At 40.7% G+C, this 24,137-nt stretch overlaps 2 protein-coding genes across 13 annotated transcripts in view; one reads left to right on the top strand and one right to left on the bottom strand.

The window, feature by feature from the left end:
* Nucleotides 1-472: 472 nt before the first annotated feature.
* On the bottom strand, nt 473-18,620 carry CEP44 (centrosomal protein 44). Of its 12 annotated transcripts, XM_074355795.1 has the most exons (14): nt 18,105-18,620; nt 17,182-17,286; nt 16,779-16,884; nt 15,832-15,879; nt 12,843-12,977; nt 9,942-10,089; nt 8,266-8,412; nt 7,789-7,911; nt 6,439-6,606; nt 4,878-5,084; nt 4,311-4,386; nt 1,740-1,864; nt 1,452-1,489; nt 473-689 (listed from the first exon to the last, which is right to left on the bottom strand). In XM_074355795.1, the coding sequence occupies exons 5-14, from the start codon at nt 12,929-12,931 to the stop codon at nt 641-643; spliced, it is 1,170 nt and encodes a 389-aa protein (XP_074211896.1). In that variant the 5' UTR covers nt 12,932-12,977; nt 15,832-15,879; nt 16,779-16,884; nt 17,182-17,286; nt 18,105-18,620; the 3' UTR covers nt 473-640. The 12 variants fall into 12 exon arrangements, 11 of the variants coding, with proteins under 11 accessions (XP_074211896.1, XP_074211898.1, XP_074211897.1 ...); XM_074355797.1 differs by lacking the exon at nt 16,779-16,884; XM_074355796.1 differs by lacking the exon at nt 17,182-17,286.
* Nucleotides 18,621-18,626: 6 nt separating this feature from the next.
* FBXO8 (F-box protein 8) overlaps nt 18,627-24,137 on the top strand; it is a 34,724-nt gene continuing 29,213 nt past the window's right edge. The window contains exon 1 of the mRNA XM_010973179.3: nt 18,627-18,859. The gene's annotated coding sequence lies outside the window, so the exon portion shown is untranslated. The remainder of the gene's footprint in view (nt 18,860-24,137) is intronic.

The raw sequence follows: 24,137 nt of genomic DNA, 5'->3' as shown, positions 1-24,137 counted from the left end.
CACCATCTGTGTCTGAGCTGCTGGTCTTAAAATGTGTGACGGAACAGAGTAAGAAAACACTCAACACAGCCTCACGGCTGTCCAACCTGCTCCCAAGCACAAAAGGAGAAGCGTGCCCTGACGTCCTCGGCGTTAACTGGAAATGTGTTCTGCCTTTTGACTAAGCATGAAATAGTCGTATTTTTGTTTTATTTAAACCTCAATGAGCATTTTGAACTTCTCATTACAACAAATTCATCAGTGCAGATGTCACGATGGTATGCACGAGAGCCTCCCGGGGACAATACGCAAGTCCCAGGTGGAGCGTTTCCAACAGGATGTAAACCGTGGTCCTCAAGCCTTTAAAAAACATGTTACTTAGCACACTGCCAACAAACGTCAACACAAAAACAGTGCTGGAATGACTTCACTCTGTAAAACAAATGTCCTGGCACAGAAGTGTTCCTAAAAAGAGTAAACCAGTATAACCATAGTGCAAAAAATGGAAGCATTTATTCAATACTGAATGAAAAAACTAATATACGAAATGGAATTCAAATGCTAATACAAGTATTACAGTGTCTTAAAACTGCCTAGAGAACTCTTCAAATATACAACATGTACAGTAGCCAGAGTCCTAGAGAAGTTCGTGCAGAAAATTCTATAGTGAGTGATTTGGACATTTCAGTAACTCTGCAGTTTCTTCAAACCTGAAATACAATAAATAAATAATATATTAAGTAAATAACTGATTTGTAATGAGGCATGGAATCTAGGTTGTTGAAATTATGCTTTTGAGCCTAAAATAAATTTCACTGCTTATTTATAGGCACAGTTACTGTGAATGATGAGTATTCTATAGCCACATTCTATAGTCAGAAAGTTATGAGTTAATTCGTGGAGCATAAGTTATTTCAGTACATCTCAAATTTCAAAAACAAAATTATAGTTTTTAAAGTAGTAGGCTGCATGATAATCCTATGCCATTTCATGTCTTATTTCCTTTCAACTGCTTTTGAGACAAATCATGTAATTTCACGTTTTTGTTAGATCAAAGTTCCATATTTAGTTTTTACCATGCCAATAATTGTCTAAAGGACTGAAAACGTTATAGCAATACTTAAATGTCTCCAAACCACCTATCTACATAATTTATTATTTTCACAAAGTGGGTATCAAAAATAGACAATTTCTTGATGAACTATCAACCAAAAATGTCTCTGCACTCTTTAATCTGCAATTAATTCCATTAACAACGTTTTACATCACTTGCTGGAAACAAAAACAGTGACTCATCTCGCAAACACATAACGGTGGGTGGATTTATCATCCACCGGGGTCCTGAAGGAAATCCCACACCTGACTGAGGGACCTTCAGGGTCTGAAACACGTATGCATGCTCTGTGTGCACTGAAACCTGACACAAGCCCCTACAGAGACGCGGATTTCTGTTGCCCTTTTCTGTTACTTACATTTTTTTCATCCTTTCCATTTTCTGGATTGTTGTTTCCTTTAATTTAAAAAGCAACAAATTTAGGCAATTTCTCAAAGCAAACCATAAAGATGGTCCGTGAACACAGAAAACACAGTCTAAAACAATGCATTAAGTTCTGTTTATTTATTGCAAAGAATCTTTATGGGATTAAGATTTACAGTTTCACTGTTTTTCTTGCCAGTGGCACCTACGACTGAATCTAATGCCTGCTCGGCCTCCCGACCTCGGAGGGGGAATCATCTATGTCGGCGCCAGTTCCTCTTACCTCGGAAATCTCTCTCAAACCACAGTAGTTAACGGTGGAGGCCCGGGGAGTTGAATCCGACGACACTGTGCTGTAGCCAGAGGACAGAGGGACGCCTGCTTGCCTCTCCCCTTTGCTTTTTCTGTCTGCGGAGAAATTAACTTGTAGATTACCTTGTCCTTTCACAGTGGAGTCAAGTGTCTAACACTTTATGTATAGAGGGCAGAAAACCAAACATCATCTCGATATAAAATGGAAACTGGTGTAGGAGGTCCAGATGAGTTTTTACTATTCTTTCAGGATAATGACCTGCATATGGAGGTCTAGGTATTAAAAACTGGCCAATAAAAATCACAGAAGGTGATATTATCTTCATCATGACAGTAATCAACTTAAGAGGCAGGTTAATGTATTTTTAAATATAAGCTGTTGACCCATGTGTATTCTTGGTGGCAACTATTACTAAAAGTGACTATACGTACTTTTTAAAAATCAAGAAACATTCCACCGAGTTGACATCCATGGAAAAAAATGCTTAAAATTCAGGGTTCACAGACTGACTTTCCTAAAGAACTGAACAACTTTCCATTTCAGGGTCCTGACACTCATTCAACATGACGGCAGTCTTTCCTACAACCACATCAATTACAGAACGTCACAGGTAAGACGACCTCCTGTGCAACCAATCCCATAAGCCCTGTGTTTAGTCACGGTGCATTTGGCTGCAAAAACAAGGCCAAAGGAAAAAAAAAATCAGGCACCCGTTTAAACTGATTTACACAGTTTTACTGTAAGCCTACAGACAACCTCAACTAGGGAACAAAGTGCAGCCACAGGACTTCCCTCTCTCACAGAGCCACAGTCTCTTCTGTCTACTTCTCTCTCCTGTCTGCTCCATTCCTCCACGTACCCATCAGCGTGAACTGCACAAAACCCATTCCCAATTTACCATGATCCTACAATCAGACTGGTGAATTACTGCTCACGACACCAAAAGAAAGGCGAGCCCTCTGAGTCCAAGCAGCAGTAACAGGTAAGGTGTGATGGGTGAGGCTTTATAAATTTGACTCTTCATTGATCAAGGGCAGGTTATCAATTTTTTGAGACTATTTCCACCTTATTCATAACCTATCATCCATTTCAGATAGTGGTCTCTCTGCTCTTCATCTAAGTGCCAGCACAGTGTCTTAAGCTCGGTGTTTTGTTACAAGTATACTCTGTAATGTGATATTTAAAAAATACTAAGTCCAAACAGGTGAAGTCAAACTTGGAAAAGGCAGTGCTTTGCAGATAGCAGGCATTCAGTATTCTTTCAGTGCATAAAAATTTGATTTCTACCATATACAGGCACTGGGGATGGAAGCACAGACATTATGTTGGACAGACCATAAAATAGTCTTGCTCTCAAGAATCTTAGAGTTGAGCTTTCAAATTTGTTGAGTCATGAATGACAAAAGTAAAAAAGCCAACTAGTACTCAATCTGAAATCTGTAGTCTCTGATAAATTTAGTGCCAGCAATAGCATCCCAAATAATTATATTTAATAACCTAATTATTGAAATTGTTCTCTGGGCAATGAAACTGGCATGTGCATTAAATATGCAGTGGTGAAGGGAACACTTTAAAGCTAATAGGCCTCGACTCAAATCTGTTCCATCATTCAATGGCTGTGTGGCCTTTGGCAGTTATTCAATTTCCCTGCCTCAGTTTCCTCCTCTGTAAAATATGGATAATACCACTTATCTTGTATGGCTGCTTTGAATTTTTTTGTTTTTGTTTTGTTGTTCTTGGATGGCTGCTTTGAGAATTACATTTTTCACTACAGCAGGTAGAAGAGTGCAGGACCACAGTTGGCATTATAATGTGCTGACGTTAAATGGTTATTTATGTAGTAGCTGAAAGACTGAATGATGTTAAACATGCACAAATTTTTAAAATTTAGCTTCATTATGACTTCTCAATTGGACAAAATATCTCAAATATGACTTAATTACAAACACAAGACAAAATTCAGACCTTTGTCTTTCCAGAAAGTGTAAGAACCAAAGAAATAAAAGCTGTCCCTGAAGAGCCAGCCCAGAAAGCCTGTCCCTGCTGCTCAGTCACAGTGAAAACGCCAGGAGCCTAGTGCAGTGAAATGGCATGGAGAAGATGTGCCCTCCTTTTCGGTCCTTCTCATTTCATCATCATCAGCAAACTGCTGAAATGCAAGAGGTCTGTAAAACTTCATAGGTTACTGACAAGTGGGTTTTTCCCTCTTACCTATACTATTTACATATGTGAAAGCTATCACTTAAGTTTGCATCAGAAACTCCGGCGGTCCATTTTTATTATTCTAAAGCATTTTGCAATTAAAGGAGTAAAATACCTCTAAAAGACTGCAGTTTTGTACCCTGGAATTTATTCAACCACTCTGTCACGTAAGATACGTAAGCTGGCTTTTCTAGCAACTCCTGGCTTATAGTCTGTAAATTCAGCATTTCCTTAGTTCCTAGGAGCTTTGCAGTTTCTGAAAAGACAAGGCTTCAGGATATTAAAATGACCAAATATTATAAAAGCCCTTACCATGTCACCAGCGCGCCGAGAACTTACCCAGACTGAGAGCACCCATGTTGCTGCTCGAGGCACAGTCTTCGCTCATTTCATTAAACCGCATGTATTCATCGTTCTGGAATAACACAGTGTAGCATTTAGGATCAAATGCGAAGAAATGTTTCCATTTTATACTCTTACCGCTAAGCATAAAATATAAAGATGACATAATAAATGTTTAAATACTTCTGATTATTTTATTTACAAGCAAAACATAAATATCCCTACGTATAAAAAATGATCTTTTAAATGTAGAAGGAGATAGAAGCCTTGAATGTACTAATTCTAGGCAGGAAAGAAAAACTAGGACCGGAAAGCAAAGGGACTGTCTGAAGGCTCGACTTACAAGGCTGTCAGGTGACCTTACCTGCTGAAGGGAAAAGCCAGAGCCACAACCACCAGCACCAAACGGGCCGTGTCTAAACAGGATCTCATTCCATCTAAACGTTTCCCGTAGCCTAGACATTCTCTTATTTAGCCATCCCAGAGAATACACGCATAACGATGAAGAAAAGACATTCTTTGTTGTATCTGAGATCTTCCATAAATGTGGAGGGAAGAAAATACCTTTTTAGATAAAAGCATTTCTGTTTCAAGAAGAGTGACACGACTTAGAAGATTATTCCAGGTTTTTTCATTCACCATCACTTTGCCTTTCATTTTTTCTTCCAAAGATTCCAGTCTGCTCTCTATGCAAGTCAGTTTCTTAAGTTTTTCTTGGCATTCAGCAAGCGTAATCCGCAGCGAGGTGATCTCAGCGCTAACTTTCATATCCTAAAATGATTAGAAACATTAAAAATATTACATAAACTAAAATTCCAATAATTCAGTGTCTCCCATTTCATTGCATTGCTTCAGCAGTTATGGCTAGCAGGACAGCATGAGAGTCAGGGGGCTGCTTCTGGAGGCAGACCACCTGGACACCAACACCAGCTCCTGTGAGACGCCCTGATGACTCAATTTCCTCATCTTCCAAAAAAAAACAGGTGATACGAGTGCCTACTTCATTTGGGGCTTGTAAGATTAAACGAGTTAATGTGCATAAAGCTCTCAGAACAGTGCCAGTCAGTACAAATAAAGCCGTAACTAGCTCCTTGTCACCACACGAGGAGAGAGCCAAGAGGAAACAACCGGGAGGCGGCAGCGCATCCAGCCTGTCCGGTCCGCTGTCAGCAGGAAACAAGCCTCATGGCCATCTGGTGGTTTTTATAAATGCCAACTGTATACAGAGATGTATGGAAGTCACAAGACATAGAAGATAGGAAAAGCAGCTTTAACAGGAGCAGCAGAGACTGGACACTGTAATGGTGTCTGTGGCTATAAAGGAATAAAAATGACATTCTGAGAGAGAGAGAGACAGCACAGAGGACAGCAAGGGCCCAAAAAGGAAACGGAATGACAGTGGTGCCCCCCCCCCCGTTCATCAACATGGGGATAGGTGGTGAAGAGCCCTCGCTAAACAAAGTAGCATATCTTTTTTTTTTTAAGAATCAATGTAGGCAGGTTTTATTTCCCCCCGGGCTTCAGCCCAGATCAGAGAAGCCGACTGTGCGGCCATCGGAGAGCAGCTACGAATCACTGCACCCACGGGGGCCCTTGCTCCTGTCACTCCAGGTGTGACACCAAGAGCTCGTCACCGCTTCCCTCCCTCCTGCTCAGATCTTATGTCAACCTCTTCTCAAATGCTCAAGGGAAAGAGCTTTTTATTTAGTCTTTAGTGACAGAGAAGCTCTTTTTGGTGGTTGAGGGAGAGTTGAGAGGAAGAATGGAGGAGATGGTCGGGGACACGTCACTTTCTGGTCTCCAGCGGGTGATGGGCAGTGCTCCGCTGTCTGCGTGGTCACCTTGTAAAGGAGTGTATCTTCATCTCACACGAGGCTGTCAATTCCTTGAAGCCAAGTATTATGTCTTACTCATCACTGCACTGGCCACAACATCCCGCCTAGTGCCCTCGACCTTTAATGACCTTCAGTAACACTTACTGATTCTTGGGTAATAGTAACAAAGGTAGCATGTCGTGATTGATCATTCAGAAGGCTGGAAGTGTTCCAAAGATTAGATGCTGAAATGCTCATGTAAGTCAAAGCGAGAAGTACTGACATCTGCTAAAGAAGTCCACAGTTCTTACCTGCTGCTCACAGTTAATCTCAGAAATCTCTAATTCAGGAATCTCTATTTCAGGAGCCTTTGGGTCACAAGTGTCAAATGCTTCATTAACATGTGTTACTGGACTTGCATCTTCAGGAAGGTTGGCGCTGCCTTCGCTGTACAGGTGGCGGATCACCACGGCTTTCTTCTGCACAGAGACAGACACGTCACAGGGGCGCCCGCGTTCTCCTCACACGGTTGTCTTAAACATACACCGAGCAATTTTTCAAAAGAAACATCCTCTCTCCCGTTTAAGACTTACAGAACTTTCAACTACCACATATGGGAAGCCCAAACAAAAAGCACTGGCTTTATGAGTGGGTCTCATGACCCAGCCCCTCAGCCCCAACACTGAAACAGAAGGCTGCGTTCTTCAGTTTTATCAGCTCAGACTGAGAAAGTCCTTACAATGTATTTAATTCTAAGCACGATGATAAAAAAAATCCCTGTTTATATAAATTCTAGTTGGGAAAGGACACCAGACACAGCCCTCCCTTCCATGTGGCCCTCATGACGTGGAGCCAACAGGCATATTTTTTAAAGTTACTGACATAAGAACCTTTTCCTTACAGTTAAATGTCACTATTTTTTATAAAGGCATAAAGTATGTAGATTCACAGATTCTGTCTATATAACTCATATTTTGACTTGGGGAAAAATAATTCCCTAGGTTTTACTTCAGCCAAAAAACACTCACATCCTCTAATTACACACTGACTATTCATCTGGTAGTCCAGCCTTCAGTCTCAGAGGGTCTGCCCGGGATGGAAGTCAGCTAGAAGTCTATTTGCCATGGTAAAATCATATTTTGGCTTCATTTTCCCTTGGAGAGAGAAATCTGTCCCTAAATACACCTTCAAGCCACAGGTGCTGGGAGCAGACAAGGGCAGGGAAGAGCTCTACCCACAGAGAGAAAGTACTTCACAACCCTAACCCAAAACCAGATTATAGATTTAAGGGCCGTCACTCCTTGGGCAATTCACACTCCCGGTACAGAAACGCGAATGTATGCAAATCATGACCCATCACCGGGAGGGTGCTCCAGGAGACTAGATACTTCATTAAGAGTAAATGTTCATGATCACAACAGGCAGAGTTAGGGGTTACAAATTTAAAGAGAAAGCCTGTTCACTTGTACATTTCTACCCTCTTCTTATACCTTTGGGAATGTTCCCAGACAACACATGACACGCACTGTTAAACCTTACGCGCTAATGTCTGAGCAGAGTGTCGTATCAGATGCTAGTCCGAAAAGCGAACCTTGCACACTGGATCAGTTAGGCGGGCAAATCTGAACACTGCAGGACACATCCTCTTTGTACTGCCCTACCTTTCCTGACGTCATAAACCTGCCAGTGACATCAATGCCAACAGGTTCGGTGGCTGTCTTCTCACCGCTGGTACAAGGTTCTGACTTAATAGAATTGATTTTTTTCCTTTGTTGTGATGGAGTCTGAAAAAAAGGTATTAAGATGTAATAAGCTGTGTGTGACGGCATGAAATTCAAATGTTCGTGTGAAACGTGACTGCCAAATGATGCGAGTCTAACGGGACCACATGTCTTTTGAAAACTAAGAAGTGATGAAAAGGTACCATGTTTGAACTGTTAGTTCAGGACTAGCAGCTCCAAGTCACAAACGTGTAAAAGCAAGTGACTAGCATTTAAAGCAAACATCAGGCACGTCAGGTTACCCAAAGCTGTGAATAACGCAGTATTGCACTGTGCACTTATCTGCTGACTAGGGTACTGGTTTTACACGGTAAAATATAGCCACGCAGTGTAAGTTAAAATCATTAATAAATTTACCTTCTCAACACAACTCAATTCCTTGTGCTTTTTCATCACACAATTCAAAATGTCACAAATAATTTGGATTTTCCATTCTGCAAATCCACACTGGAGAAACTGCTTTTTTGTCAAGATTGGTTTATAATTAAATTGATCGCGAAGAAGCTGTAAAGAGGAAATAGATCAATGTAATAATCGGGAACAATTTCTTTCAAAAATCCAAAATGACAAATGACCACGTGATCAGGGATGTAATGCCATTTTTGAGAGGAGAAGGGGGAGGATGAAGCTGTTAAGTAAGGGCGCTAAAGAGATGTGTAGGCGTAGTGTGGGTCATGACCAGGAAGAACAGGTAGGCAAAAGGTAGCTGGGATGTACGGAGTATGGCTGGCTGTCCAGAGCGATGGAGAAGGATAGCTAATTGTCAGCAAGCTCAAGTATCCTCATAGGTACTGGAAAACCTCAGCTCGCTATAGAAGATCACCACACCAGGTATCAGAAAACCTCAGTTCTGTTTGCTTAGAGAAATCATGACTTGATTTTTAAACAAGTTAGTAGACTACTGAGGTTCAATTTCTCATTTGCAAAATGAGAGAAATAGATTAAACTGGTAATTTTCAGAACTTTCTCTGGAGAACCCGAGGATTTCTTAGACGTGCCTCTCGGGCTTCCAGGGGAGCTTTCCGGGGTGAGAGGCAAAGAGAGGGAAGATGAGACAGACACCACATACAAAAGCTACCATTTCATCAAATGCAGCTTTCTAGTTAAAAAAGAAAAAAATGAGATTTGATTTGGTAAGTGGGCTTTGTATTTTTTTTAAAAAAGTTAAGAAAACCACAGTACTCCAGCAAAAATTAATGATACAAAGTAAGGTTTTCAAAAATCAAATAGGAGATTAAGTTCAGGACACACAGTGCACAAGTGCAGACAGCAGGGTAGACAGTGCGACAGGGCCTCAGACCTTCAGGAGCGTAAGTTGTTCCAACGTAAGTTGTAGTTCCTTCTTAGAAACAACTAAATTACCTCACAACTCTATGAACCACAAACTTGGCTCAATAAAACCACGTTTTTTTTTTTAATAAAACCACATTTCTCCATAACTTCTGCCAATATACCAAATTTTATTAAAACTCGATATAAAAAGGACAAATGACAACCAATGACGAACGTTTACCAGCTGCCATATTTATTAGTGTATGAAACATAAAGCAAACTTGAATTGCATCTTGATTATCGTAGGGATTCTATTTATTTATTTATTATACATTTTTTTTATTGAAGTATAGTCAGTTCACAACGTTGTGTCAGTTTCTGGTGCACAGCACACTGCTTCAGTCACGTAGGAACATACATATGTTCGTTTTCATAGTCTCTTTCACCGTAAGTTAGTACAAAACATTGAATAGAGTTCCCTGTGCTGTAGAGTATGGACTTGTTTATCTATTTTTTATATATTAGTTAGTATCTGCAAATCTTGAACTCCCAATTTATCCCTTCCCACTCCCTTCCCCCCCAGTAGCCACAGGTTTGTTTTCTATGTCTGATAGATACTGTATTTAAACAAGATAAATGTATATGAAAACACTCTGTCAACTACACATGCTGCATATAGTTCAGGAGTTATGAAAACATGGACCTTAAAAGAAATACTCAGTGACCTGTGAAAGAATGACTGCTCCATGAATTCACAGTACCTTATAGACGGTATCTATAAAGCGCGAGTCATTCTTTGCTATGAGCTCCACGTTGGACTCCAGCAGAAGTTCTGCTACGTAAGGCGAGTACGAGGTGAGGGAATAGCTGATGATGGGCAGGGATGCTGCGGTGTCTCCTTTCACCAAACTGTCAGGAAAAAAAGAAAGAGATGCTTAGCGAGCATAATCCCACCAAGTCGGGTAATCAGGGAAGCGTAAGAAACGCTGTCAAGATGGGCCGCTCCCACCATCATCACTAGGTGGGGCCCAGACCCTTCAGGTCCTACCAGCTGCTCTAAGCCCAGACAGCCACGTTACTGTGAAACAAAGCTTACACTCACTCATTGGTGCCACAAGCCTATTTCCCACAGTATTGGCTGAATTGTCAGAGCCTAGCCTGGCGGGGCCATTTCCTCCTCAAAAGAGAGCAAACGCACTGCCCCCTAGGGCCCAAGGCCACCCCGTGGCTTTGCGAACGCGTCTCACCTTCCCTCACCTGCTCTTCACCACAAGCCTGCAAAGGCGAAACACCGCCAGGTCTAAGTTACAGATGAGGAGCGAGGCTGGACCAGGCCTGGACCGTGACGAGCTGGCCAGCTGACCGTCCTCCCGACAGCCGGCACGTGTGAAACTGCACCTTAGCAGCTAATTCCTCCAGCCCACAAAGGCTTCCCCCTCTTCTCTGTCATGTGCCAGCCATTCTTTTTTCTCTTTTTTTTCCAATTTCTACTGCTTTTATTTTTTTGTATTTTTAGTTTTTTTAAAAAAACTTTGGGGGGGAGAGGTACTCAGGTGTTTTAGAAGAGGTACTGGGGTTGAACCCAGGGCCTTGCGTATGCTGAGCATGCGCTCTGCCACTTGAGCTACACCCTCCCCCCGTGCCGTCTGTTCTTTACGAATCAGTCAACTCTCAAGTCTTCCCGGATGCCATTCTCAGCTTCCCGACCCACAAGGACCCCCCCACCGCAACGACTCCCGGGTGCTCAGCACCTGGCACCCCACGCTCTGCCTAGAGCCCGTTTCCAGTCGTCCACACACGTGCACACATTTCTCAGAGTGAAGTGCCCTCACTGATTCTCTCACAACAAGGCCCCAGCGTATTTGTTTAATGGAGGCAATAATGTACTTAAAACATTTGCTTTCCACAAAATTCATACTTGTACGTAAATCTCTCCATCCCCGCTCCATTTTTTTTTAAATAAGGCAGGGGACAACTTTGATGATAACACTATATTTTGGGTTTTTTTTAGGACAAACATAATTGTTTCTCTTTTATGTTGACAGTTATAATTTACCCAGTGAGGAAACTGCTCGGGCAACCTTGTCTATATGTGAGAAGGTTCAAAACAGGAAATGAAAAAACACTTTTTCACAGCAAAATCTGTCCATCTTATGCACAATATGAATAGAAAGCCAGGTCTGCATTTAATACCTCCTATGTTAAATGATCTCAGAACCCTTGGTTATCTAGTTTTTAAGGACTTCACCTAGAAAGAGTAAGAAAAGCAGAATATAAATTGGCACACCAACACAAAAACGAGACGTCAGTAAAAAATTTAAAAATGGGAAAAAATATAAAGAATCAAAATACGTGGAGGGTGTATGTGTATGTGTGTATGTTGGGTCGGGGAGAGGAATCTGGACGTGGCAGCAAGTAGCATTACCTACCTCAGATAAACCCTCAGACATCACTCGGTTATAAGATAATCTAAACTTGTTCTTAATGTGACTCTGGGGTCAATGAGAAAATCAGATGTTTGAATGCTACACTCAGAAGACAGGAGGAAAATCAGTGTATTTTAGAATTATTCCTATTCAGAATGTCTTTTAAAGTGTTGATGCCTAAGGTGGGAAGAAGAAAACTTGGCTGCTCAGACTGATTAAGGCCCTGCAAGCCTGGGGAGCAGGATTTCCCTGCCCCGAGGAGTCAGGATATGACTGGTACGTCCTCCGGGGATGGACCATGGAAAGCCTTCTGCTGCTCACATATGATGCCTGTAGTAACGGTCGCCAGAGGCAAACGTCCCCTCGTCCTCGCTACCCTTTCACCTGCAGCCTTCCCTTGGCTAGCTCTCCCTAGCACACAGTTCGAATAGCTAGGATTCTACTGGGTAGTTGGTTTAACCCAGTTTCACTCACCACGCGCCTGATCCAGACTTGTCCCTTGACACGTTCATTGAATACATATCTAATTAGCTTCTGAGACGTGCCAGGTACAGTTCTGGATGTGGGGGACACGCAGGGAACTCAACAAAAGCACCAGGCGGCAGGCTGCACTGTAGCAGGAGAAACATTTAATGCCTCACTGATCCCAGGCAGGAAGAAAAGGGGCTATGAAGGAACAGGGGACGACGGGAGCGCCAGATGAGACCGGCAGAGTCACAGAGGAAAGGAATGCTGCTATATCCTACAGAGGCACGTAAGGCATATTTGCAAAGTGGAAACTAAAGGAAAAGGTTCCAAGTGGAGCTATTAAATAAGATAGCATTAAATGAGATAGCTTAATACCATCTTCAAGCATGGAGTAAGTTGTTAAAATAAACCTATTACCTAGAATCTTCTAAATCACAAAGGAATACTATCCAACTGAACGAGAGAGGGTGATAAATTATAGAAATAATGAAATCTATTACACTTCCGAGAGATTCAAATTTGTACAAAGACCACCCCTTATATGCTTCTACTTCTAAAAGTTGTTTTAAATCTCTTGTGTTGGGATTTTTCATTAATTCATACTTAGAAACAAATTCCTAACTGCTTTCTAAAATACCTTCATCTCAAGGAAAACATTTAAAGGACCCAGCTAAAGCCTGAATTTTTATTTAGATGTTCCCCTCATGTCACAGACCACCTCGAATCATTCCTGAAAATAACACAAAGAAGTCTTCTGCTGTGGCTCACCCGACACAGTCCACCTCTCGAGGGTAATTCAGCGAACGAAGCACCTGTTCCAGGTTCCGTAAGCTTCTTTTTAAGTCACCTGTTGCCATTCTTTAACAGTTGATCCAGCTCCAGCTTAGGAAATTAATTTTTCACCTAAAAAAAAAAAATCAATGAAACAGTAAGTCTTTGCTATTTGTTAAGCTTCTCTAATCTCTTTCGTTCATATCTCACACACAGTTACCACAGCTATCTTAGCTATGTCTCCCCTAATTTACCTCCCGTACTGGTCTACTACTGTCTTGTCTTTCGTATCTATTCCTGCGTATCAGGTGTGCTTTTCCCTTAAATATTTTTCATCAGAAAAAAAAGTCTGCCCCTACGTTCATCTTTTTACAACGTGACTAATAGTCTATGACACTCTCCCAAATACTTAATTTTGAATAACAAGGTACCACTTGGGGTGATATCACCATAAAAGACTCTCCATCAATGACTATTTTGGATGCTTATAAAGGCTACACAATAAAATCAGGGAGAAATGGAGACAGAGAAATTTAGCTCAGATTTCATGATTATTCCCAGGGCTCAGAACTTACACAGCTGCAAATCAGATGCTTTGCATAAAAAAATAAAATAGATATTTTTGTAATTAGAGAATATAAACCTAAAATATTACATATTTAAAAAAGAAAAAAAATAGATGAGTTAAAAAATTTTCGGGATTCAGCTGGTTAAATATGGCAGATTATATGCATACTACTTCATTCCCTTTTTCTAAACACCACTAAAATGAAAGCGTCCAGTGGTCAGAGCTGAGATGATTTGAACAGCAAAAACAACAAAATTAGAATAATTTAATACATTGACAAATAATGAAGACAAGCCTTGTGATTATTTCAATACATATAGAATAGGTATTTGATAAAATTCAACATCCCTTCATGCTCTAATTCTTAGGACATCAGCAATAGAAGGGAACTGCCTGAAGTTACCTGCAAAAAATCTACTGTGAACATCATACTTAGTAAGGAAATACTGAAAGCTGTCTTCCTGAGACTGGGAAAAGGCAAGCTTGTCCACTCTCACCATTTCTATTCAACATTGTGCTAGAGATCTCAGTACAAAAATGCAAGAAAAAGAAATGAAAGGAGTAAAGACTAAAAAAGACTAAAAAGGAAGAAATAAAAAAATAATAATGAGGAAGAAATAAAAATGTCATTAGTCACAGATGACATAATTGTATTTGACAAAATCCAAAAGAAACAAGTGAATTTAGCAAGGTTGCTGGATAGAAGGCCAATACACAAAAATCAATTGTATTTCTCTGTATTCCCCAAAGAACCAGAAAATGTTTAAAAATACATATGTATAAATAACTCACTAGCCTCAATAAATATCAAAACATGTGACTAAATCTAAAATAGATGGGTAAAACTGCAAAACAAAAAATAAGTAAATAAATAAAACTTTACTGAGATAAATAAAGAAGCTCTAAATAAGAGGTCTACACCCTGATCAAGGATTTGAAGACTTAGTAAGTTGATCCATAGATTCAATGTATTTCCTCCATCCCATGCCTTCCAAAAACTCCCTACAGTTTAAGATGGAAATTCACAAGCTGATTCCAAAATCTACATAGATATGCAAGAGATAAATGATAAATAACACAATGTGAAAAAGATCAAAACTGGAGGATTTAACCACTGGACAATAAGACTCATTATAAAGTTAAATTTACAATTATTGAAAAGGTGTACAAACAGACCAGTGGAACAGAACAGAGTACAGAAATGGACTGTGTGTACATCAACACTAGATTTATGACAAAGGTAAGGACTTGCCCTGGAGAGCGGATGGTCTTTTCCAATAAATGTTACTGTGTCAAATGAATATCCAGATGGAATAAATAAACCTTGACCCCTTGATGTAAAGGGTACCTCACATCCTTCACAATTAATTCCAGGTTTGTTGAAACTCTAAATGTAAAATGTAAGAGAAACAGGCTTTCTGGAGATCACAGAGTAGAATATTTTTATGATCTTCAGGTAGATAAAGATTTCTTGTCTTATGACGGATAAAATGAAACACATTAAAATCACTAACTTTTGTTATCGAAAGACATCCTAGGAGAGTGGAAAGATAAGCCACTGAGCGGAAGCTGATGCTGTCATTACATAAAACCAACACAAAGATTACCTAAAATATGTAAAGAACTTCCTACAGAGTAACAAGAAAAAAGAAAGACAACTCAATAGAAAAATGGGAAAGAGATTTGAAAGGGAAAGAGACTTGAACAGGAACTCTGCAAAAGAGTAAACCTGAAAAGATACACAATCTCATTAACCATTAAGAAATTACAAAATAAATCCAAAACGGGAGGCTGTAAAGCATCTGTAACAGAACACAATGTTGTGAAAGGGTAAGTTAACACAATTACTTTAGGAAACTTACTGGCAATATCTACTGACATACACCGGGCCCATGAAACAGGAATGTGACTCCAAACAATACAAATAACAGAATATGGCTGTACATTTATGTGCACCCAAAGACAGGAACAAGACTTGAGATTTTAAATAAAATGGCTCATTTTTTTAAATCTCAAAGAAAATAATACCATGGAATTTTATATATATATATACAAATATTATATTATATATATATATAAAATGTTTTTTTAGTAGAGGTCCTGGAGATTGAACCCAGGACCCCGTACATGGTCAGCACACACTCTACCACTGAGCTATACTTACCCCCACCACGGAATTATATTTTTTAATGACTCATTTTATTGCATGGGGTAGGACTTTCATTAGATTCTCAAGGGAGGCTATTCCCAAAGGAGGGTCATAAAATAAATGGTTAAGAACTTTTGCTAGAAATAGACAAAAGGCTTCTAAACTGTAAATCTAATCAATCAGCAAGGCACAGCTCAATGACACAATTAAAAATATCTAGTATTTGTAACTATCCATGAAAATTTCATAAGGGGAATAACACACAATACCTTGAGTATTGAATCCTCTGGGATTGAAGCGCCTCTAAAACGAAGTCACTGACATTAAAGACAAAACAGAACAATCCATAAATCAGGACCAGTGGAGTTAGCATGATCTTTTCCCCTAGTCAACATTCCAGCAGTTGCCTGGATACAAATCACCTTCTTACACACCTTCCCTGTATCTATACATAACCAGAGGTAAATCAGGCTGAGGATTTGTGAAGTCCAAACTTTAGTAAGCTTTCTATTTTAAGGCCCTGGCCACCCATTTCTGTATCCTTTCCTCCTCTTAAAGGGCTCCAAGTCTCCTTTCCTTTAGCAACATGGTGAAAAACAGGTTATTGAATATACTTTTAAACACTCACTCATGAGTCTGAGTCAGTAGTTTTCAGCCAGTCAATTACTTCAAAAAAACATTTACATTTTTAGGCAGAGGGAATTTCAGGTAGTGTCAAATGGGAGGGAACTGGAAAAAAGAGGAGGTGATCTTAAAATCACATTCCACAAAATACTGGCCAAGAAGGTAAAGCTTATTTAACATCTTTTAGGATGACTGGGGGGGGGGTGGATGTACATATGGAAGCAGTTAAAGATGACTTCCCAAGACCGGCCTTTATTTTCCTGGGGAAGATGAAGTGGGAACTAATCTAGCTGTTGACTGCAAAAAATATAAATTCTTGGGTGATGCCACTGGCCAATACAGTAGGTCGTAGCTTATTTTAAGTTCCAGACCCATGTATCTTAACACTTCCAGGGGCACCTCTTCTCCTAAGACATTCTATAACTTTAATATAAATTTTATCTCTTCCTGCAGACTTCCTTTAATCTTTCCAGATGTATTTTCCATCTTTGCAGTACATGGAATTTTTGTTTTCTTTAACACTTTACAGTCTCTTTCCATCCTTCCTTTCTCTGAAGTCCTGTAACATATATCAATGTCTAATTATTTCTACCTCTGGTAATGGAATTTCTGACAACAAAGTATGTCCCTGGAACACATCCTCTTCAGTACCAGCAGAATACTTTGAAGAAGAGTAAGATACAAAGTACAGCTGGGATCTGTAGGTGAAGGAGATAAGTGATGAAACAGGATAGAAAAACTAAAGGGATTAAAAAAAATAAAGAGTATTACAGAAAAAAAAATTACAGCTACTGCTCTACATTTTCATGAAAGGCTTTACTATTATACAACTGAAAAACACTAAAAATTAAGACATTAAAAAGCCAATCTAGGACTTACACACATTTTACTACAGTGCTTTTAGAGATGAAAAATGACTTGCTTTTTAAGAAGTCGCTTAACTTTATTGCGTTATAACCCTCACAATAGGAAACTAAAAGGAAAAAAGCACATACTGCTCAGCTTGTAGTGTAGATTCAGCCACTAACATGGCCTCAATAACGCTTCCCAGCTTCCACCAGAGTTCTCTGCTGCCACTTAGATCTGCCCAACTGAACTTACTACAGGAGATAATGGAAAATGATATGAAATAGCAGGTTAAGATTTTTAACCTACTCCAACCTCACTGTTGTTGGAAGTCATTTAAACGATGCCTTCCAATGGAATGCCACTGAACTCTGGTTTTTGTTCAGAATGAAGCAACTAAACCAAACTAGTGTAATGATTACGATCGATGGCTAAGAGTTTGAGACAGCTCAAATAACGCTGGACATCATCAAAACTAGAGGGGGAAAAATGGGGGAAACGGGGAGCAAAGGTCAAGGTCACAACTCTGTGGGATAGCTGTGCTCACATAGAAAACTATTAAAAGGTCTGTGAATAACTTTAGAAAAATTATCTACTATGGCTATAATTCTGGAATCCACATTTCAAGATTGATTTTTTTTTTCCATACTGAGGGAAACACAGGAAAAGTGGAGGAACACTGAAACGCTAGGGAAATGCAAAGGAGAGAAAACATGGGCTACTTTCGTCTCGCCCTTCTAGTCAGTATTTCCGAGGAGCCGGATCGCTCTTCAGCTCAGGGGCTGCAACGGGAGGAAGCAGTCTGTGACTTCCCCACTCTAAGTCACAGCCTAGTCCCAGAGGATGAGGGGCCGCGGTTCTGTGAGTCCTCCCACGCTGTTGTTTATCAAAAGGATATCCCAGTTGGGTCCATGGGCAAGGCACGTCTAGGGCTCTCCTCCCCCGACTTCATTTAAAAGGAGGAAGGGCCGACCTGGTCATTCGCCCCCGCCCGGAGCCTCGGTTAGGGCAGCGGAGAGAGGCGACCCCTGCCCAGCCTGGGTCGCAGCCTCGCCAGCTCCCCCGGGCTCACCCCGCAGCGGCCCAGCAAAGAAGCGGGCTCTGAAGGCCTCCGGATGGCCCCGCGCAACAGGCAGCAGAGGCGGCAGCATGTGCTACCCGAGAGCCCCGGCAGCCCCGGGAGCCCCGGGAGCCCAGGCTCCAGCAGCGAGTCCCTGTGGCCCGACGCCCGCGCCCGGACGCGCTCCTCGCGCCGACCGTTTGTATTGGGAGCCGCGGGTGGAATCCCGCCATGCATCGCGGCAGGCCCCTCCAAGCTGCCGGCTCTTCCGCGCTCCTTGATTCCGCGCTGCAGATTCCACAGCACGTTTGTCCAGACCCCAGGGGAGACTGACCCTGCCGAGGGCCTTCCCGGCGGCCAGTCCGATCCCACTGTGCAGATTCGAGGTCTGTCCAATTTTGAGGCTCTGCGAGGATCGGACTGAGAAGTGAGAAACAGGGGCGCTGTGGCGAATCGGGGGCCAGGGAGATGAAAATACTTCTTCCTGGAGGCTTCGAACCCTAGCGTCACTTCCGGCAACAATAGGAAACGTCAAAAACTCCGCGGCTCCGGCAGCGGCAGCCTCAGGCGTGCGGAGTTCCGAGGGGTTCGGAGCTCTGTCTGGGCTTCTTCCCGCCGTATCCTCCGCCGGCGTGAACCAGTAAAGTGGGAACCGGCTTCTCCATGGCCTGGGCACCCGTTCCCGGCTGAGCCATTTCTTTTTGGCTAAAAGCCCCCGCCCAGAGGCCGAGTCGTCGCGGCGGCGGTGGGGATCGCAGGTCGCTCAGGTACGCACGCCGCTCTCGGTATTTCAGAGCTCTTGCCTGTCTTCCCCCTACACCCCTACTTTTCTTCTCGGACATAGAGACAAGCCGGTGCTTGCCAGTTGGCAGAAACTTGCCAACCAGCCAGACTTTGGGACCAATGACAGTGCAAAGCATCTTGAGTGACAGCGGTGATGGCTTATGAAAATGAGGGACGCGCGTCAGGAGGCGGGAGTAGGTGTGTTCCTTGCGTTCCTAGGCCACTGGGGTGTGGGTCGGCTGGAGACCCCAGCTGTGACTCGGCTTCGTTCTGAAGTAAAGCCGGGAAACAGCCAGCAGGGCTTTCTTCCAGCCCAGATGTTGCTTTTCCAGTAGAGGGGTGCTTTTTGTTTGTTTGTTTTGTTTGTTTTGGGTGCATGGGCACCGTTTTGGGTTCTTTACCGTACTTTCCAGGAATATGAATGCAAATACATACAGTTAAGGTCAGGGTGGATTGCCAGTTGCTTCAGCTGTTAAACGTTGGTTATAATTTAGCAAATTCTTAATCTGTCGTCACTTGTTTGTTTCTGTGGGACTGGCCTCTAGTTTCTTACGTGGTGGGTGCGCAATTAAATGTCGTTGGATGAAATCACAAATAGATCCCCATCCCCAGTCATGTAAGTATTTTGTTTATTTTTAAGCTCTTTATGTATCTAATAATAATTGAATCTACTTGGTTTACCAGGTGGAATTTTTATTTTCAAGGATCCTAGATATTTCTCTCCAGATCAATATATCACGACCTTTATTACTGCTAAGTGATGCTAATTTATGTTTTCCATTTCAGCTTTTCTTTTTTTTTTTCTTTTAATGTTTGGAGTTTCATAACCATATTCCTGAGATAGGAGGGATTCCCCTCCTAAGAAAATGGTTTACAAAATTGAGCAGGTATCAGAATGAAAAGTAAATTTTATTCTGTTTTTTAGGTTGAGTAGGAAACTTGCCATTTTTATCCAGTTATCTTGACAGTTTGTCTGAGACGCTGGATGCAGTATGGCAGCTGGCGTTCCCTGGAGTGAGCAGTCTAACAGCACCCAAGACTCTGTAGTCTTTATAACCTAATCTCAAAAGTGGCATTCCCATCCCTGCTGCCATATTGTATTGTCAGAAGTGCGCCAGTAAAATCCAACTCAGAATCATTGTGGAGAGGATTACACAAGGGCGTGAATCCCAGGATGCAGGGGTCTTTGGGAGCCATCGTAGAGGCTGCCTAACACAGATACCCAGGCTGATAGGGGTAGGAATAACTGAGCAAAAATATATCCAAGAGAAACGCCTGATTATAATGAAATAGACAAACTTACACAAGGATTATCTTTCTTGGAAGGTTTTTGGTTTGTTTTTTGGGGTTTTTGTTTGTTTTTGTCTTTTTCTCCCTACTAATTACCTGAAGAAAAGCTTATTATTTTTCTTGGGACACTTTGCTTGAGGGATGATGTGTGTGAGAGGAAGGTTTATGTTTTAGTATCTCCAGGGGCAAAGCATATCACAGCTGGAGGTTGTGTGTTCCTTACTTACTGCTATTTCTTATGGCTGAAATTGTCTCAAAATAAACACGAGCAGAGATAGCTTGTAAGGTGTAAAGGAGTTAGGAAAAGTTACAGGTAAGCCTTTCTGGTGAAGAAAGAATGTGGCAGTCTATGTTGGGAGCAGAGCAAATAGGGGTGGGAAAGGTGTGTCTGAGAACAGAAATGGGTCTTGTGTGTTTGTAAGCATTATCAGATGGCAGGTACCACCTTCTCTCAGCGTGACCTAGACGCACATCACCATCGCAGCTTTAGACAGTGAATCTAATCAGCTTATTGGAAACGAAAGGTACAGGCTTTCGGGTTTACTGTGACACTGTTTTGGCTGTGACCCACTGTAAAAATTGCCTGTGCTTCTTCCAGGTTTGAAAGATGTTGTAAATCCTTCATAAAGTATTATTCAAGTTTATCTTTTATATCTCAGGTGCTTAACACCAGCCTGTGTCCATTCTCAAATTGTTGTTAATTTGGCTTTTAAGTTGGTGCTTCGTATCAGGTTCATGTACTTCATTTATAGTAGGTTACGGCCACTTAGCTAACGTAGTTTGGGCCCCTTCAACATCTGCCAAATTTTAAACAGGTCCTTTTGGAAATAACCCCATTGAAATACTTCCATCCACAAAACATCTTATGGTAATAACTAAATAAGCTAAAGCATATATCATAATTTATTATACATGTGATCAGTTTAATACTGAATGTTTTGTGTGTTTATTGTGCTTTTACATAGATGAAAAGATAGTCATTTTCCTTATTTCACAGTATAAAAACATTGAAGTACCAAGAAATTATCTTTTCTTTGATCACAGCGCACTGAAATTAGTCATTCAAATTTACAGTTTTATAGTTCGTTACTTACCCAGCTGCTGTGTACAACTCTTGTTTTTTTCCCTACGTTTTGATTCAGATTTGGAAACTGGATAGTCCTCTGGCTGACCTGTGATAATGTGTCAAAATCATTAATATGAAGTCTGTGAAATGTACATCTAACTTGTATTACCTTTTCATTGAATTATTTTTAATGTTGTAAAACAATCTACTTCTAGAAATTTATGTTCCCCATTTCTTTATTTTTTCTTCAACATTTTGCTTTTCTGACATTTATTGATGTTGATTCTACAGTAAACTAAAACATCCTTTCTTGAATAAGTTTGATATTCGATTTGGGGCAAGTGCTTTCTGTGATGTAGAGATGAGAAAAGAGATTTGGTTTTAAGTTTAGGCAGCACGTTTGGGGAGCTGAGCCCTGTGATCAGCAATTTGTATTTTTCAAGAGCAGATTGCAGAAGGTTTCATAAGCTATTTGAAAAAAGGAACAAGATTTCAGCCAGTGAGCCAGGCTGGGAGAGCTCGTCTGCTCATGCTGAGTAGTGATTTGTGGAAGCCACGAACATGGGGGAAAAGAGATGCTTAATGCACACATCCATCTCCATCACCTCTCCATTTTAGGTTAATTTTTAGGATTTTCTCATTTTTATAGAATTGAAGAGTTTTATAGCTAAAAGAGACTTTTAGGGATCAAGTTTAAAATCCTTGTTTTCCGAGTGAGGAAACTGGGGGTTTGAAATGTAAGTGACTTGCCCAATACTCCCAACTAGTTACAGAAGGAGCCTGAATCAAGTGTCAGTCTCTTTTCATTGCTAGCTGTTTTCTCATCTCATTATTGACTTTCCTCCCATTTTGGGCTGCCATCAATATTTATTTTATTTTAGTACCTTGTCTGATTTGTTATAAAAGCAATTCAGTGAGAAGTACAGTTTCTGTTTTGTTTTTTAATTCCACAGCCCTCGTAGGAATGGCCACTGTGGTTGGTGGGCACGGAGCGTGGTGGCCCCAAGGAGGGGGGTTGGGATATGCTGCCGTGGCCGCTACTGATTACAGTTGGACTGAGTAAGGAGTGAAGTCAGAGAACCAGCGCGATTAAAAACAATGCTGGTGAGAAGTCTGATTATTTTATTTTAAAGTTAAAGCAGATGGTGGAACATTTCTTGCTAAAGAAACTGAAGAAATTAAAGAAGTGAAATTAAATAAGCCCCAAATTCTCCACTTTCTGGTTACATTTCAAATAACACATCTTAATTTTTACATTTGTTTAGATACCATTTGGTACCACTCGTTGTAAAATCAAATTAAAGAACAGGAAAAAACCTTCAGGAAACAAAGTAATATTGTAAATCTTTTTGAATTAAAAAAAAAAACACCCTACAAATGGTATGCCTCTTAGTAACAAAAACTGCTCTTGCAGGACCAGATCTTTAAATTTAATGAGTAGGGTTTTTTTTTTATGTGTTTAATGTACCCTGTGACCTCTTAGTACTTAGCTATTTCCCCTTTCTCCTCAGAAAGACCTCCTTGTGGACTTACCCTTCCTCCATTTCTCTACGGTTGTTGGCCTTTCAGTGTTAGAAGTGTGATTGGTTATCAGGTTTTTTCTTTTCTTTTCGTCCCCCCTCTGCTCAGTCTGTTCTAAACGACTTTGGTGGTCTGTTCTCTTGGAAGTCGAGAAATAAATGCTAGGCTGCCAATTTGATTGTAAGTGTCTCATAGAAAGTATTTTCTCACAGAATGTCCCATGCTCTTGTGCCACTGAATGATATCACAGGATAACACTTGATGTTTTTTTTAAAACCTAAAGTAATCAAAAATCTAGTTGTTACTTTCTAGTTGGAAAACAATTGAAAATTTCCAAGAAAATATAAATGAGTGAACTGCCTCATATTTAAGTCTTAATAGAATTTGCACTTTAGAGATAACGCTCTTGGTACATGTTAGATCTTTATCTGAGAGGGGAAATTTCTTATTCATAAATTCTGCTGTTTAGACACTTAAGAAATACTGAAGAAAAGTAACCATTCATACTGAGTATTTAATTTAGCTTATTCATGTCACTCATCAGTAACCAGTGACTTGACACTGCTTGCTCAGGAAGAGGCTTTGTGGGATCAGTTTGCTTCAAACAAAAGCGTGTAAAGCAGGATGCTTTTTTGAGACCTCCAGACTGCTTTGTGCTCTTCTGGTCATCTGCTGCGTGTCATCCACCCACCTAATTGGTGTATGAACCATTCTTTTTTTTTTTTTTTAACTTATACATTTGTTTGTTTTAATGGAGGTCCCAGGTGCATGCTAACCATGTGCTCTACCACTGAGCTACACCCACCCCTAAACCATTCTTTATTACATATAGTCTTTTCCACAGCATGTGCTATGTGAGTGCTCAGTGCCATAGAATTACTGAAAGCAGTAGTGCGGTATGTTCTCATAGAATAGTACTTCATTTGATGTTTAACTTGCTGCATAGGAATGTTTTGATTAAAGCTACTTAATATATTTTACAGATAATTTTATATTAGATGTACCAACAGCCGTTAATAAAGTAATCTCTGTCATTCTTTTGTGGACATACCTGACTCTTGAAAAGAGAACAAGATACTGCAAGTACCATCAGTCAAAAAACAATTCCATCTCTTTAAGAAATGTAGCCATCTACTGGAAGTAAATAGAAAAGTATTATTCTCATAAGTGTTAATAATGAACTTGATAGAGTTCTTGGTAATTAATCTAATCTGTTCTGCTCTCTGAGGGGAAGTGCCTTTGTGCTAGTTACAACAGATTCATGTCGACTACAACTGTATTTCCTTTTTTAAAAATGAGAAAACTACATCCAAAATCATGTCGGAGAAGTGTAGCCGTCCCTTAGATTTTTGTATTAGAAAGAAGTGAGTGAGTCAGGACAGAGA

Source organism: Camelus bactrianus, chromosome 31 (assembly GCF_048773025.1).
Source record: "Camelus bactrianus isolate YW-2024 breed Bactrian camel chromosome 31, ASM4877302v1, whole genome shotgun sequence".
Lineage (NCBI taxonomy): Eukaryota > Metazoa > Chordata > Mammalia > Artiodactyla > Camelidae > Camelus > Camelus bactrianus.
Note: the sequence above shows the minus strand (reverse complement) of the source record. Positions and strands in the feature narration are given on the sequence as shown.